General features: G+C 44.1%; 1 protein-coding gene across 1 annotated transcript in view; it reads left to right on the top strand.

Annotated features, from left to right (window-relative positions):
- fibcd1b (fibrinogen C domain containing 1b) overlaps window positions 1–17630 on the top strand; it is a gene marked incomplete at both ends in the record, with an annotated part of 187136 nt that overhangs the window by 72056 nt on the left and 97450 nt on the right. Inside the window, 2 exons of the mRNA XM_080755994.1 lie at window positions 10111–10270; window positions 17413–17549. Of these exons, the coding sequence (XP_080612120.1) occupies window positions 10111–10270; window positions 17413–17549 (297 nt within the window). The remainder of the gene's footprint in view (window positions 1–10110; window positions 10271–17412; window positions 17550–17630) is intronic.

Below are 17630 nucleotides of genomic sequence, written 5' to 3'. Positions count from 1 at the left end.
AACAGAATCCACAAAAAACACCTGGCAAACAAATCCAATATCCAGCAGGCAAGAGGAAGGTCACTCAGAATCCATGCAGGACACAGGAATATAATCTGGCAGAGAACAAAGAGACAAGCAGGGTTTAAGTAGACTGAGTGTGACAAACAAACTGAGTGCCGGCGTGAAGCTCCACTCTGACTGGCTGATTGGGAGTGAGCAGATGAGTGGGAGTGACAGCACTGGAATGACAATTAGTCATATGTGCCAGAAGCACATATGGCAACAACTTGAAGTAGTCACACCCACAGGCAGGCCCAGACCCAAGACTTCTTATATTTCAACAACTTGACAGAAAAAAATCTAATGTGTTTTATACTCAACTTAATCTGTCTTAACACCATAAAATAGCCGTTCTACAATCTTATAACGCAGTTTGATTGTGATTGTGAGATTGTTATTTTTCGTTCATGAATTGTAATCGAGGTGTGAAAGTTTGAAATAATTGTGATATTGATTTGAAATCATATCGCCCCAGTTCTAATCCACAGCTACCTATAGGTTATGCTTAACAACTTAAAGCAGCACTATGTCACTTACATAACAAATTATGTCCCGCAAAATTAGATGTACAGTAGGCTTCACTCACACATTTCGATCTATCCTACAACATTGATGCATGCTACGGTAGATGTAAACAAAGGGTAAGTGTCATGGCCGCCCCAATGCATTTCCAATGGAAGTCACATGGTTTGACACAACATTTTTGTTGTACGGCTTTCGGCTGTGTTTCGACTGCCCCCCTCCCCCTCATACAACACAAATGTTGTGTCAAACCATGTGACTTCCATTGGAAATGCATTGCGAGCTTGCATCAGTAAACAAGTCTCATGCATCAGCTATACATCAATCTGTTGTGAAGGTGTGAGTCAGGCCTAAGCAATAACAACCATTCTTCCAAGTTCCATACATTTGTTGACTCAGGGCTTGACTGCCTGCGGCTGTTTTGTAGAGACTCGTGGGTAATGTTTGCAGAGAATCTTGGGTAATGAAGTCAAAGACGTTCCCTTCCATGTTATTTCTGTCCAGTGACCACTGATACCCAAAACTACATACAGTAGTATAGTGCGGCTTTAGTGTTTTTTTGTTTAAACTGTGGGTGAATCTTGCTGCTAATAACAACAACAACAACAACAACAATGCACACAGCTTTGTGTTGTAGCTGTGACATAATCACAATAATAGACGTGCAGCTTTAACATTTACCAGCCACTGCGTCTGGTATATGATGTTAATTATTCATCAGTGCTGGCTCAGATCTGCACAGAGGGCTGTGATGGCTGAATTAATTCCTGCAGGGACGCTCCGCTATCTATCACTGTGTGTGTTGGTTACCACCGGCGGAGAAATGATCCCATTTAGACATGAGGCCCATTCTTAAAAAAGTGTTGCAACTCCCCTCTCCCCCCTCCTCCCTCTCTCTCTCTCTCTCATTAACTGTCTCTCTCTGTTACTGGCACAACAGTGCCCCTACTGGTACTCGTAGTCATACTGGTGCTCATTAACGTCACATAGGTGAACCAACACATAGGTGAACACGGACATTGCTGTTGGTTGCACCACTCAAAAAACTGTTTTCTGAAAAACAAGACTACAACTCGAAATAATTATGGAGATATACAAATTTTGTGAGTTAAAAAGTTTGCTCTGAAAGACTATAAGTGCCATCGACGTATAGCACTATTACTACTACTACTACTTTTTGTTCAATTTGTCTGGCGCCCAGCGCCCTGCAGCGCCCCTACAGTTGAAAGATTTGCGCCACATTTTCACGATTTTTCAAAAGAATAGAAGATCTACAAGCTCGTAGCGCGGCACTCGGGGCCGCGCTATGAGCTTGTAGATCTGCTATTTTTCAATAGCTAATGTATAGAACATAATGCTTAAAACACCTAAAGGGGTTCCCGTCCGGAATGTGTTATAAATCATTAGTGTTGCAGAAAGTAGTAATAATACATATAATGTGTCCCCGTTGCTATATGTTTAACACGTTATTATTTTAAGCACATTATTTATTTATTCTTTTTTACCCTCCGTTTTTGCACTGTCACGTTGATTGTGTGTGTGTGTGTGTGTGTGTGTGTGTGTGTGTGTGTGTGTGTGTGTGTGTGTGTGTGCGTGTGCGTGTGCGTGTGTGCGTGCGTGCGTGCGTCTCCCTTGTGGGGCTTAGCCCCTCTAGTCTGTATTGAATGGATTTGATAGCCGCCAGCCATGTGCAGTGCATACAATCAGACACACTGGGTAAGACTTTCTAAGCCATTTGGCTCTGAATCTCTCTATGCACAGAAATGGCAAAAAAAAATTCCCCCTCGCATATGAACGGAAGTGGATGGAATTTCCCTCAAAATGCATTGGTTCTCAATGTCCGGGGACCCCCAGGGGTCCTTGGAGGGCTTCCGGGGGGTCAAAAGGTGTTGCAGTACCATGGCTATTTAAAAATAGCCATCGTAGCCATAGCAGATTTTAGAAAAATGTAATAAGATTTATATTTTATACGTCCAGCTTTGAAGGTGCGTGTAAACACAAACATTGTCCTAACACCAACATTAAATGCCATTGATAATGAATGGCCAGTTTTACGTGATTGTCTCAACACAAACATGCCATAGATAATGAATGGCCAGTTTTGAGTGTTGTGTAAACACAAATATTGAAGGTGATGGCGCAAATTCAAATTGGCCGGAATGAGATGATGTATGATGATAAACGCTGATAAGAGCGCCCCTCACTGATTTTAGTTTTTACACACAAATCTTCTCTTCTTCTCTTCTGGCGGTCCCTGGCAAAAAATACTTTCAGATGGCTTAACTACTGGCTTAACGAATGCAGGGGCTTCTGAGCATCATTTGTCCAGGATCCACTTATAAGACCCCCCCCCCCCCCCCTTCCATTATGCATATCGTTGCTGTCAGGCAGATCTCCAAAATGAACACTTTGGTCATTTTGTCATTTACGGCATTAATTAAAAAAGTGCTTCAAAGCGAGGATCATAAGTGCTTAAGTGATAAAAGCATAGGCTATCAGACACAAAATAGCTTTAATATCGTACAAATATTAAAAAGAAACATAATTCTTGTTAATTAGTATGTTCCACTGAACCAAGACTGCACTTTGGAACAATTATTTTTAATAACATTTCTTTTGTCTCGGTAGAGGAGATGTAAATTTCCCTTTTTAGAAGAACAGCTGGTGATATTTCTCTTGAGACAGCTACAGTAATTGCTGCTGCTGGGTCCCACAGTGCACTGTGGGGAAAAAAAACAATGTGTGCCATTGTTTTGTATGTTATAATAATTCATAGTGTTATAGCATGCATGGTTAACTATAACACGTCAACACTTGAACTCAGCTGCAACTCAGTGTTGAACACAGGACTAAAGGGGCTAGACACACCATACACGCCACAACGCGTAATTGAGTGAAACGTAATTGTGTCCAATCTGTATGTGTCACAGTCTCTCTCCCTCAGTCTGTCTCCACCCTGCTGGCCCCACTCTCATATCCCATTCCACCACACTGCAGTCCCATTTACACACCTGTCTCCTACTCCCTCATCAGCCCACCTGTGAACACTTCTACAATCAACCAGCTCCAATAAAACTGGACAGCAGACACTCATTGTCAGTTCATAAGTGGGTTGTCATTGATGCATCACCTGTTCCTGCTTTCCTGTCCTGACTTCTTTGTTATTTTCATATATTGCCTGATTCCTGCCTACAACTTCAGTGTAAAATGAAATACTTTGTTTGTTGAGACTTTGCACATGGGTTCAACTCACTCTGTCTGCCTCATTGACAGTATGGTAGAGTATAATATAACTTTTGAGGTTATACGGTTGTATTCTGTCTCCAGGATCTGACACACATTTTCAGTTTATCCCTTGAGCAAGCAGGCAGGCTCTATTAGCTCAATGGTGTGACGTTTACAGTAGATCAGGTCAAAGGTCATGTCTCCCCTATAGATACAGGATCTGACACACATTTTCAGTTTATCCCCTGAGCAAGCAGGATCAATGTATCAACTGTATCAATTTGGGGATCCTCCACATGAAAAAGCTAGAGAACCAGCTGCTATAAAGTGCTTCTGTTTTCTGCGGGTGGTGGTCGACGGCAGAGCGCAGCAGGGCCAGCGAGGCTAAGTGGGGCTGCTGGTGGTGCTTTCTGGCAGCACAGGGACACCCGCTTGATTGATCTGTTCTGTGGAAGTGAGGCGCGGGGTGTATATCCCATTTTGGGCGGGAACCCCTTTTGGTTTTATCATTATGTTATGCTTTAGCTATTGAAAAATAGCAGATCTACGAGCTCGTAGCGCGCCACCCAGTGGCGCACTACGAGCTTGTAGGTCTGCTATTTTTTGAAAAATCGAAGAACGACTGACATAGAAACATAGCTTTTTCAGAAAACTGTAATTTTTAGGATCTGATCTCAGGTCAAAATGGGATATATATGCGCAGACACTGTTTCAGGGCCTGACACCCCGATGTGACTGTGTGATCTATCGGTCGCCTGTGGCCAGGGACTTTGTGATTTATATGGCGACACGCAGCTGACTGTGCCATTGTTAGTAATGGCTCTGTGTGAGTGCAACATGCCCCCATAGGAGGGTTGTTGTACCGCGCTCACACCTCAGAGAGAGAGAGAGAGGGGGGGGGGGGGGGAACTATATCCCGCAGTGCCCCCGAGGAGAGGATGAGACCCAGAGACCGATGTGATGGGCTTGTGGTTTTGGAACCATGTCTTGTTTTAAGATGTTCCAATGATGGATGCTTTCATCTCTCACGTTTAGGGCTCAACTTAAACGTGTCCTTCCCATAATTCACACTATGTGTTGCGACTGTTGATTATTCAACTGATGACTTTGGCTTTGGCGATGAATCAAATAATTGAGAAGCATATTTGTTTAATACATTGTTACATTTTTCTCATATCAGTGAATCAATATGAAAATATTGAAACTTTTATATAGATATATTTTAAATTTTGCTAAATTGCTAAATAAGATTGTTCCATTGGCCACTTAAGCCTTGTTGTTTACTTAGTCGGGCACTTCACGTTTAGTGTACACTACTGTATATACTGTACATTCACACAAAGAACATCCATGCTCTTATTTATTACTTATTACTTATTATAACAAATAAGCGATAACCGTGAGATCTGCCTTTTGCCAATTCATGCTTTCTAAGCAGCAGGTTAAGTTCTCCCAGTCTTACATCCAAGAGTTTACGAATGCATATCGTTGCTGTCGATCACAAACTTTGCATCTCCGTATTTCAACTGTAAGTAGTTTTTCGTAAATGAATGCCCTAATACTACTTCATCATACGAGAGTGTCGCACAAACGCAGCGAAAACAACAGATCGACGACGCGTCGCGATAGAGCTGCTATTTCCACATATAGCTTAAAATGTTTCAATACAATAATAACTAAGGGACAGTTCTTGGACATACAAGCCAGGATTCCGCCCGACATCGACAAACAGTGAAACCTGCCATGTCAATATTAATGCTTTTATAAGCAGCACTTAGCAAAATGTACAGCCTCGCATTCCCAGAGTTTACAATGGCAGAATGTGCACTTCCATAAACACCAGCCACTGTTAAATAACGTCATGTAGATGGCAAGGCGTTAATGACAGCCAATTGCATTAACTTAAAGTGATTTGTCAGTGCAGTGCGTAATGAGAAGCTGCAGATAACACTCCGGTTTGTCTAACAATGCTGCCCATGAAACCTAGACGTACAGTATAGGGACAAACCTACAGTGAATGCACACGCATGCGTCATGCACGCGCGTGTGCACGTGCGCACAACAAAAGCAAAGCATGCACGTGTGGGCACAACAAAAGCAAATCATTCATGGCATACAAGGACAGATTTGCACTCACTCAGGAAAAAACTAGAATTTCAAATCATGTTGTTTTGAATTCACATTATTCTCTCTCTCTCTCTCTCTCTCTCTGTCTCCTAAGGGATGTCCACATCAATAATGATAACTATAATAAAGGTACCGGTATACCTATACCAATTAGGATATGCACATCCACACTGTAAACATGTAGTGACTCACTCGCTCTCTCATATACGGCACGCACACGCACATGCACAGTCACACACGCACACTTCACACACAATTCAACTCATATAGCCCTTTCACAACATTGTTTCCAACAAGTGCCCCTCATTTGTCATCCTATACAAAAGACATTTCAGTTCTGTATGAAGAGGTATGTCATCATTTTAAAGCTTCTGCTTCTCTCTCCCACGCTCTCTCTCTCTCTCTCTCTCTCTCTCTCTCTCTCTCTCTCTCTCTCTTCTCTCTCTCGCTCACACACGCATGTTTCTGTTTTACACACACACACACACACACACACACACACACACACACACACAGACTCACATGTATTGTATAATCGCGTTCAGGTACAATACCTCTGCATGGTTCTATTTATAAAAAGCAACACTGTCATAACCACTTAAGCCCTATCTACACTTCAGCTGAGTGCCTTTAGTGTGTTGGCCACGTTGTAATCACAGTGTCCATGCTTCCTATCCACACTTCACTGAGTGCCTTAGTGTGTTGACCACGTTATAATCACAGTGTCCATGCTTCCATTCTGCCTGAAGATCTGTGTAGCACGTCTTTAGATAGATAAAATATGCAAAGAGTACAATATATGTACAACAAAAACAGCCATGCATATACATGAACATGGACAACTTACTAAACTAAAACTAAAGCTCTCCTGCAGTAACTGGCCGCTCCCATGCACCATGAGAATGTCAAGGACCCCACCTGATCATCCACACTGATCATGCAGGTGGGGTCCTTGACATTCTCATGGTCCTTGACATTTTCATGTCGAGGACCCCAAAAAATATATTAATTGGCCGCCGACCCCCATCTGAAAATATGTTGTTCTAGGGACCCCTAGAACAACCTTGGCAACTAGTACCAACAAGGTCGACTAGTGGATTTACTAGTCGACTAGTTGAATAGTCCCTAGTATAAGGCAATTCAGTATTTTAGCTGTGACGTGAGCGCCCCCTCCTGAGATACTTCCGGGTCCTACTTTTGTGTCGCTTTTGTGTCCCCATAGAGTTATACTGTGACGCTTCGTCGGACTAAATCGAGACGAAAACAACCACGAAAGTCACATTTTTTAAACAACAAAGCTGCGCTGCTCTCCCAAATCTGGCTGTGACAGGCCGTCTGCCCCACATGGAATACTACTATCGCCATTTTATTTTATTGTGTCAAGTAAATCCTCATTAATGCAAACTAGATTTAACATACTCAAGCCTGCACACATTCTAAATATGCCCCCAAAATATTTTACCGAGCAAATGCCAAATGCCACCTTCAATAATAATGATAATAATAGTCTTTATTGTCTCCACATCATATATTTTTGTTGTACACTTGTACAAAACATTAATAATTCTACTCGAGTTGGAAGCATTAAGACCCATTTTAACCCTCAATGGCTTCCTTTCTGAAAAATAATGTGTAAAAAGATTCACACGTTTAGATATGCCACTTACAATGAGATGCGGACGGGACCGGGTGCCACTTGGACCCGGACGTAACGTAGCACTGCAAAATGACGTCGGACTTAAATAGTGAATATCCCTGCGGCCCACCAGTGGTCCCTGGCCCACAGGTTGAGAATCGGTGGTTTAAACGGTAGCGCCCAGACAGCTTTCCTCCTCTACATTGTGTTCCCTCTCTCTGCACTATATTCACATCCAATTCCAAATGAATGTACCGCAAAACTAAAGAAAGAAAGAAATAAGGAAAGAGAAAGTGCCTTTATAAAAAGTACTCCATCCTAATATAAATGTCAAATATATTGGAGAAAAGAAAGAGAAGAAAAATAATAACACATGTGTAATCATGCCACACAATAGCACACCCACATAGCAGAAAACCCAATTTACTCTGGTGCATCTTGCCCAGTTTCTCCGTTAAAAAATGGGTCATCCCTTCTGTGTGTGTGTGTGTGTGTGTGTGTGTGTGTGTGTGTGTGTGTGTGTGTGTGTGTGTGTGTGTGTGTGTGTGTGTGTGTGTGTGTGTGTGTGTGTGTGTGTGTGTGTGTGTGTGTGTGTGTGTGTGTAATGTGATTGTGGTGTTGCCCACAGTGACTCTGGGGTGAGCTGCATGCTTATTGAGGCCAGTGAACGGCTGCTGGGGCTTTGTGTCTAACACAGTTAACCACCTTCTCTCTCTTGCACACACACACACACACACACACACACACACACACACACACACACGTGCACGCGCGTGCCACAGGACAGCATGATTGCAACCGCTTATCTTATCTCTGACTTTGGACAGTTCAGGTCTGTGTGTGTAATGTACAGTACATGTTTGTGTGGACTGTCCACTGTGTGTGTGTGTGTGTGTGTGTGTGTGTGTGTGTGTGTGTGTGTGTGTGTGTGTGTGTTTTGTGGGCGGTTGGGGGGCAGTACTTTAGGTGGTGTGAAGTCAATGACCAAATAGGACGGTGTGCCAGAGGATGACCTATCCACTATGCAGTGTTGACAAAAGCTGCATAGTAAAGGGCAGAGCAGAGTGGGTCATGAAGACTTCCCTCTCTCTCTCTCTCTCTCTCTCTCTCTCTCCCTCTCTCTCTCTCTCCAGGCATGCCCATTCATCACCAGCCGTCCTCACCCTGCACTGTGCTACTCTGCTCCTATAGAGCAATCACAGCGCTGCGTAACAAACAGCATACAGTGTAGCTGTGGTTCCCAAAGTGGGGGTCCTTGATGGAGTTCCAGGGGGTCCCCAGCAGCTAAATGATGAGTTTGGAACCAAATGGACCCTTATGGGTCTGTAACTCTGAGAGTGTACAGGTCCATTTGGTTCTATGTGTAGCCACACTGTCAGAGTTAAATTAACGGTTAAACGGTTCAATTGGCCCATCTACATGTAGATTAGATATAGTTGAACTATTCTAAAATGTTTTTCAAGATAGTAAAATATATGGCAAATAAGTTTAGAGATAACAGGTTATTGGTGCGCCCAAGATAGGGCCATTGGTGTTCGACCTACAATGAAGCTGGCACCAAAGCTAGTATGCAATCCGCTCCTTCACATTATTCACATTATATATAAACCTTATTTACATTGTCAGCAAAATATCCTATAGCCGTCACCAGGGTCAAAATGTCTCACTGACTGAGAAAGCTCTGCAACCTTATGTTTTACTAACATACTCTTACCATACAGATGGGAATAAATCACATTTTATAAAAGAAAATATATGTTTTAAACGCCGCCTAAGCCAATGGGAGTCTGACCCTATACTCTGAAATGCCAGGGTGGGAGGGGGCGATTGCACAACGAAGACTTGTTAAACCTGGCAGATATGACTCATGATTCTTGTTTTTTACTGTGATTCGATGAGATGATAATTCTTTTACGTTAGAGCGGCTCCCTTTCGTCCATAAGAAACTTCATACCGTTATGCAATTGGTAGCCTGTAGCTGATTATCTGACTGAAGCATGCAGGCAGTCCACTCAGTGAGTGGGCAGGGCTCTGTGGTCTGGAGCCATGCAGGCTAACATGGTGTTTTCTAACACATCTGAAACTTCACCAGGGAATGAAAAATGTGGACACTTTTGTGCCACAATGGTGTTTTAACGATTATTTGTTCAGTTGTTTATGAGACTCTTCTTTTTGGTTTGGTTTTTGGGTAAGAATGCCCTTATTTTGAACCTCGAATACCTGTTTGAAAAGTATTTACTGTTTTTTAATAAAAGGGTTTTTAAAAAGTACAAAAAAAGTCTCTCTCTCTCTCTCGCTTGCCATCTGGCTAAGCCGAAGAAATCAGGCCCTGAGGGTTGTGTGGACCCTGTGCTCTTTCTGACTGGACTGGTAAAGGCACGACTCAGTGCAATATGCCCATTATGAGATGGAAAACAGTACAAAACTGGCATGCAGTTAAGATCCTGGTTTTGGTCTACAGTATATCACAAACCAGTGCTTAAAATCAAAACATCTAATCTCTCTCTCTCTCTCTCTCTCTCTCTCTCTCTCTCTCTCTCTCTATGTCTCTCTCTCAGCTGCTGTCAGAGAGCCAGATCAACATGGTGAAGGTGGTGAACTCGGTGAGCGACACGCTCAACGCCATGCAGAAGGAGAACGTGGGGCTGAAGGCGCGCGTCAAGGCCGACCTGCAGAGGGCGCCGGCCAGAGGGGCTCGCTTCAAGGGCTGCTCCAACGGTGAGGAGAATAAACATCTCTTTTAACCCATTTTGGGTGGGAACCCAACACACACACACACACACACACACACACAGGTCAGCATCTTTCCCAGGGCATCAGATCTGTATATCTACTCCAACATCTAACAGTCTTCACACTATGAGAAATTGCTCTATCTACTGGGGGGGATAGAGAGAGAGAGAGGGAGGGGGGGGGGGGGGAGGCTAAAGAAAGAAAGAGAGAAAAAAAGAATACAAGGAATAGCACACAAATGCTGTAGCCATTGGGCTGTATTGCTGTGTTTCCCTCTCTGAGAGAGAGACAGAGGCACACACATAAGGCTATACCGAGAGAGAGAGAGAGGGAGAGAGAGCAGCCTGAGGCGTCTTCCCTCAGGAAAGCCTTCAGAACCAGACCTGTGGGAAATCTCCTGCTACGGTCCTGCTCTGCACAGGCAGCCAAGGAGCACCCAGCCAAGGCCGCTTTATGTAGCACTCACAAATATAACACACTCCACTGCTAATGCCACCAGAGAGATAGAGAGAGAGAGAGAGAGACAGAAAGAGAGATGCACATGGAGAGTTGGCAAGTTTGAGTGTGAGAGACGGCTCGCAGCATAGCCCATGAATATTTCACACACATTTGCACATACAGGTAGACATGCACATGGAAACAGTGCGTGCGTGCGTGCGTGCAGTGGAAAAGATGTGCGTGCACAGCCACATGCCCTGTCAACCTTTAAGGCAGTGTTATGATAAGCAGTCTCTGCAGTGTGGCGGGATACAGAGAGGATCAGGAGGCAAAGCGTCCGTCTGGGAACCTCCAAAGGGCCTTTGAGCGACTCGATCCTTGGATCCCTCCTGGCTTTGTGTCAACGTGTCCTCGACACTGAGCCCCTAAACTGCTCTCAATGAGTTGGCCACGTGCGTGCGTGCGTGCGTGCGTGCGTGCGTGCGTGCGTGCGTGTGTGTGTGTGTGCCGGTGACTGTAACAGCACATTGTACTGTGCTTTGCATAAAGGCGCTATAGAAATGCTCAGCGTTCCACCATAACCAGAATAATGGCCTTTAGAGGTTAGGTGAAGTTCCGTCGCCGACGGCACTGAAGCACCTCTCGGCTGCCTCTGCACTGCAGCGACGTGGCCACTTCAATAGAGTACTATAGAAGTCCAGATGTCACTCCCTCTCCACCTCATGGGTCACGTACTGAAGTCCAGATGTCACTCCCTCTCCGCCTCATGGGTCACGTACTGAAGTCCAGATGTCACTCCCTCTCCACCTCATGGGTCACGTACTGAAGTCCAGATGTCACTCCCTCTCCACCTCATGGGTCCCGTACTGAAGTCCAGATGTCACTCCCTCTCCACCTCATGGGTCACGTACTGAAGTCCAGATGTCACTCCCTCTCCACCTCATGGGTCACGTACTGAAGTCCAGATGTCACTCCCTCTCCACCTCATGGGTCACGTACTGAAGTCCAGATGTCACTCCCTCTCCGCCTCATGGGTCACGTACTGAAGTCCAGATGTCACTCCCTCTCCGCCTCATGGGTCACGTACTGAAGTCCAGATGTCACTCCCACTCCGCCTGCGTCACGTACTGAAGTCCAGATGTCACTCCCTCTCCGCCTCATGGGTCACGTACTGAAGTCCAGATGTCACTCCCTCTCCGCCTCATGGGTCACGTACTGAAGTCCAGATGTCACTCCCTCTCCGCCTCATGGGTCACGTACTGAAGTCCAGATGTCACTCCCACTCCGCCTGCGTCACATACTGAAGTCCAGATGTCACTCCCTCTCCGCCTCATGGGTCACGTACTGAAGTCCAGATGTCACTCCCTCTCCGCCTCATGGGTCACTTACTGAAGTCCAGATGTCGCTCCCACTCCGCCTGGGTCACTCCGTTATTTTCTGTATTAGAATTCCAGTAGATTGCGTCAAATAAACACTCCACAAAATCATGTTCAGATGGCAGTTCATAAATGAAAGGATTGTTTTCCTCTACTCTGAAATCATTGCTGTCCTAAACCGTTGCTTTTTTTATTGTTACTATAATAAACCGCTTAAACAGCAATTTTCACTACTTTTGTGCAACACTCATACGTCTCGAACGTCTATAATCATTTTGTGTGCCCCAGCCTCTCTCAGCTCACATAGCTTCACGTTGCGGCGTTCGGAGCATGTAGCCAATATGGCTTCACGTTGCGGCGTTCAGAGCATGTAGCCAATACGGCTTCACGTTGCAGTGCTCAGAGTACGCTTTATGCCGTTCAGACTATGGGTAAGTCTTTGTCTTGTAAGGTCTTATGTCTTATATGTAAGCACCGCTATTCCAAAGCTCCTCCAGGTATATTTTGTAACTATTTTCAGCAATTGGATAATACTTTTTTGGGTGGTATATAGATAGATCTTGTTGAGCTGGTCATTTTGAAAGTAGCTCTCAAAAAGGAAACTAAGCATATCCGAAAAGGAGTGGGAAGATGTAAAAACGTATATACTCCCACCCCTCTGTAATTAAATAATTACTCCCACCCCTCTGTAATTAAATAATTACTCCCACCCCTCTGTAATTAAATAATTACTCACTGACTTCTGTGCTTCAATTTATACTACTCATTATCAAAATTAATGTCTTCACTTTTATATACGAATACAATGTATTTTTTTATAAATCTGTTTACATCGAGGCGACTTTTAACTTTTCCGGTTGGAAAGAGAAAGAGAAAGGAAAGAGATTACAACTAAGAATGAAAAAGTACAATTAGAGTAAACTGGCAATGTATTTACATAACGGGGATTAGGAATATTCAAGTAGGCTATACCAAGAAATGGAGGGATTTAGGGACATGTTGATGAAATCCTTTAAACTTTTCCTCTGCCAGCATCAGCAATGCATTTCATATACAGCTGACTCGAGTCCTTTCTGGTGTGCATCAAGAAGATAAACAAAACAAAGGTGTTTCTATTTATCTATACAACATGAGCAATATCTCCAATCCCCAGTAGTGTGTGTACAATATTGTTGTGACTACAGTATATCCACCGTAATCTACATGAGGTAATGTACAAAAACAGTTGAATTCATAGTGACAATTCAGGAAGGCACGTCGTGTATAAAAATCTACAGTGTCATCCCCTGAAGGCAGCTGCATGCGGAGAGATAGAGCGAGAGAGCTGCAGGACAGAGGTGTCCATTATAATGAATGCAGGTTCTAATGACCCTTTTAGTGCAGCTGCACCTGCTATGGCAGCGCCAGGCCCACTTGCTTTGAGCCTCTGCCATGATGGCTGCGGAATACTCAATTACGGAAAGCCCTGCAGGCTGAATATTCCTCTTGAAGACACTAACCTCCCAACCGCTTCGACACGCTAAAAATAGGCTGGAAACTATCCTCATTAAATGTATCGCTTTTAGATGGTTTCAGATATAGGGATGTCCCGATCACGTTTTGATCTGTTTCAGATCATTTGAAAATGACGTGATCGTCCCCGATTTCCGATCACCCGGATCCGATCGGGACAACCGTAGTTTCAGATGATGTCGGGATTCGTTAGTATAGCTTTTTGACATGCATTTTGACAATGGTCATTTTGCTTCTCACATGTTCATACACTGAGATACTTCTATCAAACGTATCAGACAGTGTACATTTCCCAACGGGAAAGGCATGTATTTGATTCAGCCATAAAGAATGAATGACCATGGCATAGATAGACCCAGCCCCACCTCCTCTGCAAATCTAACCTATCCTGGAATACGTTTGTCTTTTCCTCACTTTGATACTCAGTCTGGCCACACACACACACACACACACACACACACACACACACACACACACACACACACACACACACCACAGAACAATCAGACGAGGAGCTTTCTCCCGTTTGGAGGCTTGCCAGACCGTGAAGTTAAAAAAAAGAAGAAAAAAGCTGAACGGTACAGTATAGCAATCAGTCTGGATTCCAGGCTAAATGCAACCCTGTTTCTTAGGGTGTGCATGATGAAGACACTATAGCGGATGCCATATTCCAGATGAAATGGTCTCATTTGGGCAGCCCTTATTGCAGCTACTAATCATTATTAGCTCCCCCGATATAGTCTTTTGTTATTGCTGTTTTTCATTAGTCTTCTGTAAAAAACCAAAAAGTAAAAGCTAAACTAAATGGGCCATGCTTCCCCTTTGAGGCTGATGATCATCATGACAAATGCCAGAGCTCGATATCGGTGGCTTACATAAGGAACACGTTTCAAGGGGACCAGTCACCAGACATGCTCTACAACCCGAGGACTATATAAAAAAAAGAAGAAGTCACAATTGACCTTTGCAAGAACTCTCATGGCTCTTGTTAAATTCGGGGGTTTGACCCAACGAAGGCTGGCATACATAATCTCTAGACGATCTCTTCCTTCCTTATACGCCGCCAAGGGAATAATGCTCTCTCCCTTGTTTAATACTTTAACACATCTAGGACGGGAATGCATCCGTGTCACCTTAGCTTTTAAACCACTTTAGCCATGTTGTTATACTATTGAAATAATAGCAGATCTACAAGCTAATAGCGTGGCACTCTGTGCCGCGCTATTAGCTTGTAGATCTGAAAATGTGACACAAATCTTTGAATATATATTCTTTCAGAGCCAACGTTTCTTTTTTTTTTTTAAGATATTTTTTTGCGGCTTACACCTTTTATTAGTTTTTGAAGGGACAGACAGTAGGCTGACAGGAAACGGGAGAGAGATGGGGGAAGACATGCAGTAAAGGTCGTGTCGGGCTCGGGAGTCGAACCTGCACCGTTGGGTGCCCAGAAGGTTACGCCACCGCCTGGGCCAGAGCCAACGTTTTTAACTCAAATCTTTGCTTCTGAAAGGGGGGTCCCTGGAACAACATATTTTCAGATGAGCGTCGCCCTACACATACGTACATATAATTATGTGGGTCCTTGACATGAAAATGTTTGAGAACCACTGACATAGAAACATTGGGTTTAGAAGACATTTGTAGAATCTTTTCTCAGATCAAAATGGGTTAAGAGTGCAGTGTGTCCCAGCAAGTGTCCATATACTCCATAGTGCTGAGGCTGCTGCTGGTGCTCTGGCCTGCTGATAACTTAGCACCCTGCTGTCCCACCGCCAGGCATCGATGTGCTATAGTCTCTATTTATGTCCCTCTCTCTCTCTCTCTGACACATGCACAGTAAAGTCGCCAGTGTTTATATAACTCTTGAGATGTAAAAAAAAAAAAAAAAAAAAACTGGGGAATTATTTGGACCTCAGTATCCACATAGAAATGGCGAGGCCTCCGATGTGAAAGCCACTTGTGCAAGGAGCCCAATAGTCACTTTTGAGTGGCAGTTGGGGCAAACGGCCATATGGGCCCATACAAGGAGCTGACTAATTTGTTTGCACCTGATGCCATGACATCGACACATTGAGGTTAGACAACACACTCCATATTTGGTCGTAGCTGCATTGGGAACTCTATTATGGTTATGGCTGAGTCAATCAGAGGTCCACCCGACGGCCTGGATAGAAATGTAGGGGGCCTATACTGTATATGCCTGAGGTACAATGTTCAACATTAAGGGTTTTTGTGGTTCATTTCAATCACTTACCTTCTCTTGCATCCTGTGCTTCTTTTTCCTCTTTGTTTGCTTCTGTCTCCTTCTGTCAGCTCACATCTGTCAGCTCACACCATGCCTCCTTCATATTGTAACGCTGTTTCTCTATACTGTTCCTTTTATTCATTAACTATTCAAAATTAATCTTTGAAGTTTGGATTGTTGGGTTTTTTGCGTGCGTGCGTGCGCGCGCACAGTTTTCATCGTATCTTTTTCCATTAAGCAACACATTCTCAGCTTTCTCATGCCCTTCTCTTTTCCTCCATTTGCGTCGTCCCAGAAGTCGGCCATTTGGGACCGATTTTTAGGAAACACTTTCAGAACCGACACACTGGGGACCCATTTCCACACGGTGACATTGCAGCTTTAAGGGGCAATGCTATTCCACCATGTTTACCCAAGAAACTAACGTTGTTTCTGACCCAATCGGCCCAGACACAAAAACGGAAAATGGTGGAAAAGAAATGCCATTGAAACGTTTCTTCAAACCACAGACACATTGAATCTCAACGTTTCTGAACAATGCAGATCATGTCGAGTCAAACATTATATATATATATATATATATATATATATATATATATATATATATATATATATATATATATATATATAGAGAGAGAGAGAGAGAGAGAGAGAGATGATTCCACCTGCTGCCTTGTGCAGAAAAGACAGGGCGCTAAAACATTTTTGCCTAATCTGCAGCTATAGTAACAGTAAACTGGAGAAATTGCACACTATACAAAAGATAAAATAAACAGTGAAAACAGGCTGTTTTATAGAGGAATATGGACAGTATAAACGATGTGTATGTGGTTTTTATACCGTCTCGTCAATGCAAAGCCGTTTTGAAGTTACACAAAGGCTTTGCCGTGAAAGCAGTGAAGCGTGAACAGCAGCACCTTCAGAATGTTTCCACCCAAGTATTTGACGAGGTCCATCCATGCACTGCAGCGCTGCAAGCAACCTGCCTGGATATATGTGTGCAGAAATAGTGACTCCAGCTTAGGTTTAATAAACGCTCCCTTTTCTTGGCATAGAGGGGCGGATCAAACTAGCGCTGGAAACGGACGCCGGCTCCCGATTGGTTCACCAACCTATGTGCCCACCTCCCCTCCCCCGCCCCCTCTGCACTTATTGGTTAGCGCTCCTATGCCATATTTCCCATGGTGCGCTCACCCAGGCTTTTCTATTTATTTTGAAAACAAAACGCCTGCGTTCCCGAGGCTATAGGTTTAATGTGGTTAAAAAGCCAACGTTTCATCTATAGCAGTCTGTCGTGTCTCTGTGAGAGACCCATACAGGCTACCGTATCCTGTATGTGGGAGAGACAGATCTAGCGGGAGTCGCATGTAATCCAATTTTCAACCTCATCTTCCATTTATTAGTTCGTTCTGGTTTACTGATCCAAGCACTTGTTTTCCGTTCCATGTGGATTTGGAACTAATTTTCCCTTTCCTCCCCCCTGTGCGTGTGTGCGTGTGTGTATGTGTGCTTGTGTGCACGTATGTGTGTGCGTGTGTGCACGCGTGCATGTCCAGGCTCGCGTCCCCGCGACTGTGGCGATCTGTACGCCAGTGGTCAGAGGGAAGATGGCATCTACTCTGTGTTTCCTGTCCACTACCCAGCAGGCTTCCAGGTCTACTGTGACATGACCACAGACGGAGGGGGCTGGACCGTGAGTCAAACACAACACACACTGTCTCACACGCAATCAAGCTTCATGTGTGGTGCTAGCATGCACGCACACACAAACACA

The sequence above is a fragment of the Protomyctophum bolini genome (assembly GCF_963924005.1).
Source record: "Protomyctophum bolini genome assembly, chromosome: 22".
Lineage (NCBI taxonomy): Eukaryota > Metazoa > Chordata > Actinopteri > Myctophiformes > Myctophidae > Protomyctophum > Protomyctophum bolini.
The sequence above is the reverse complement of the archived record's forward strand: the minus strand, read 5'-3'. Positions and strand labels throughout refer to the sequence as shown.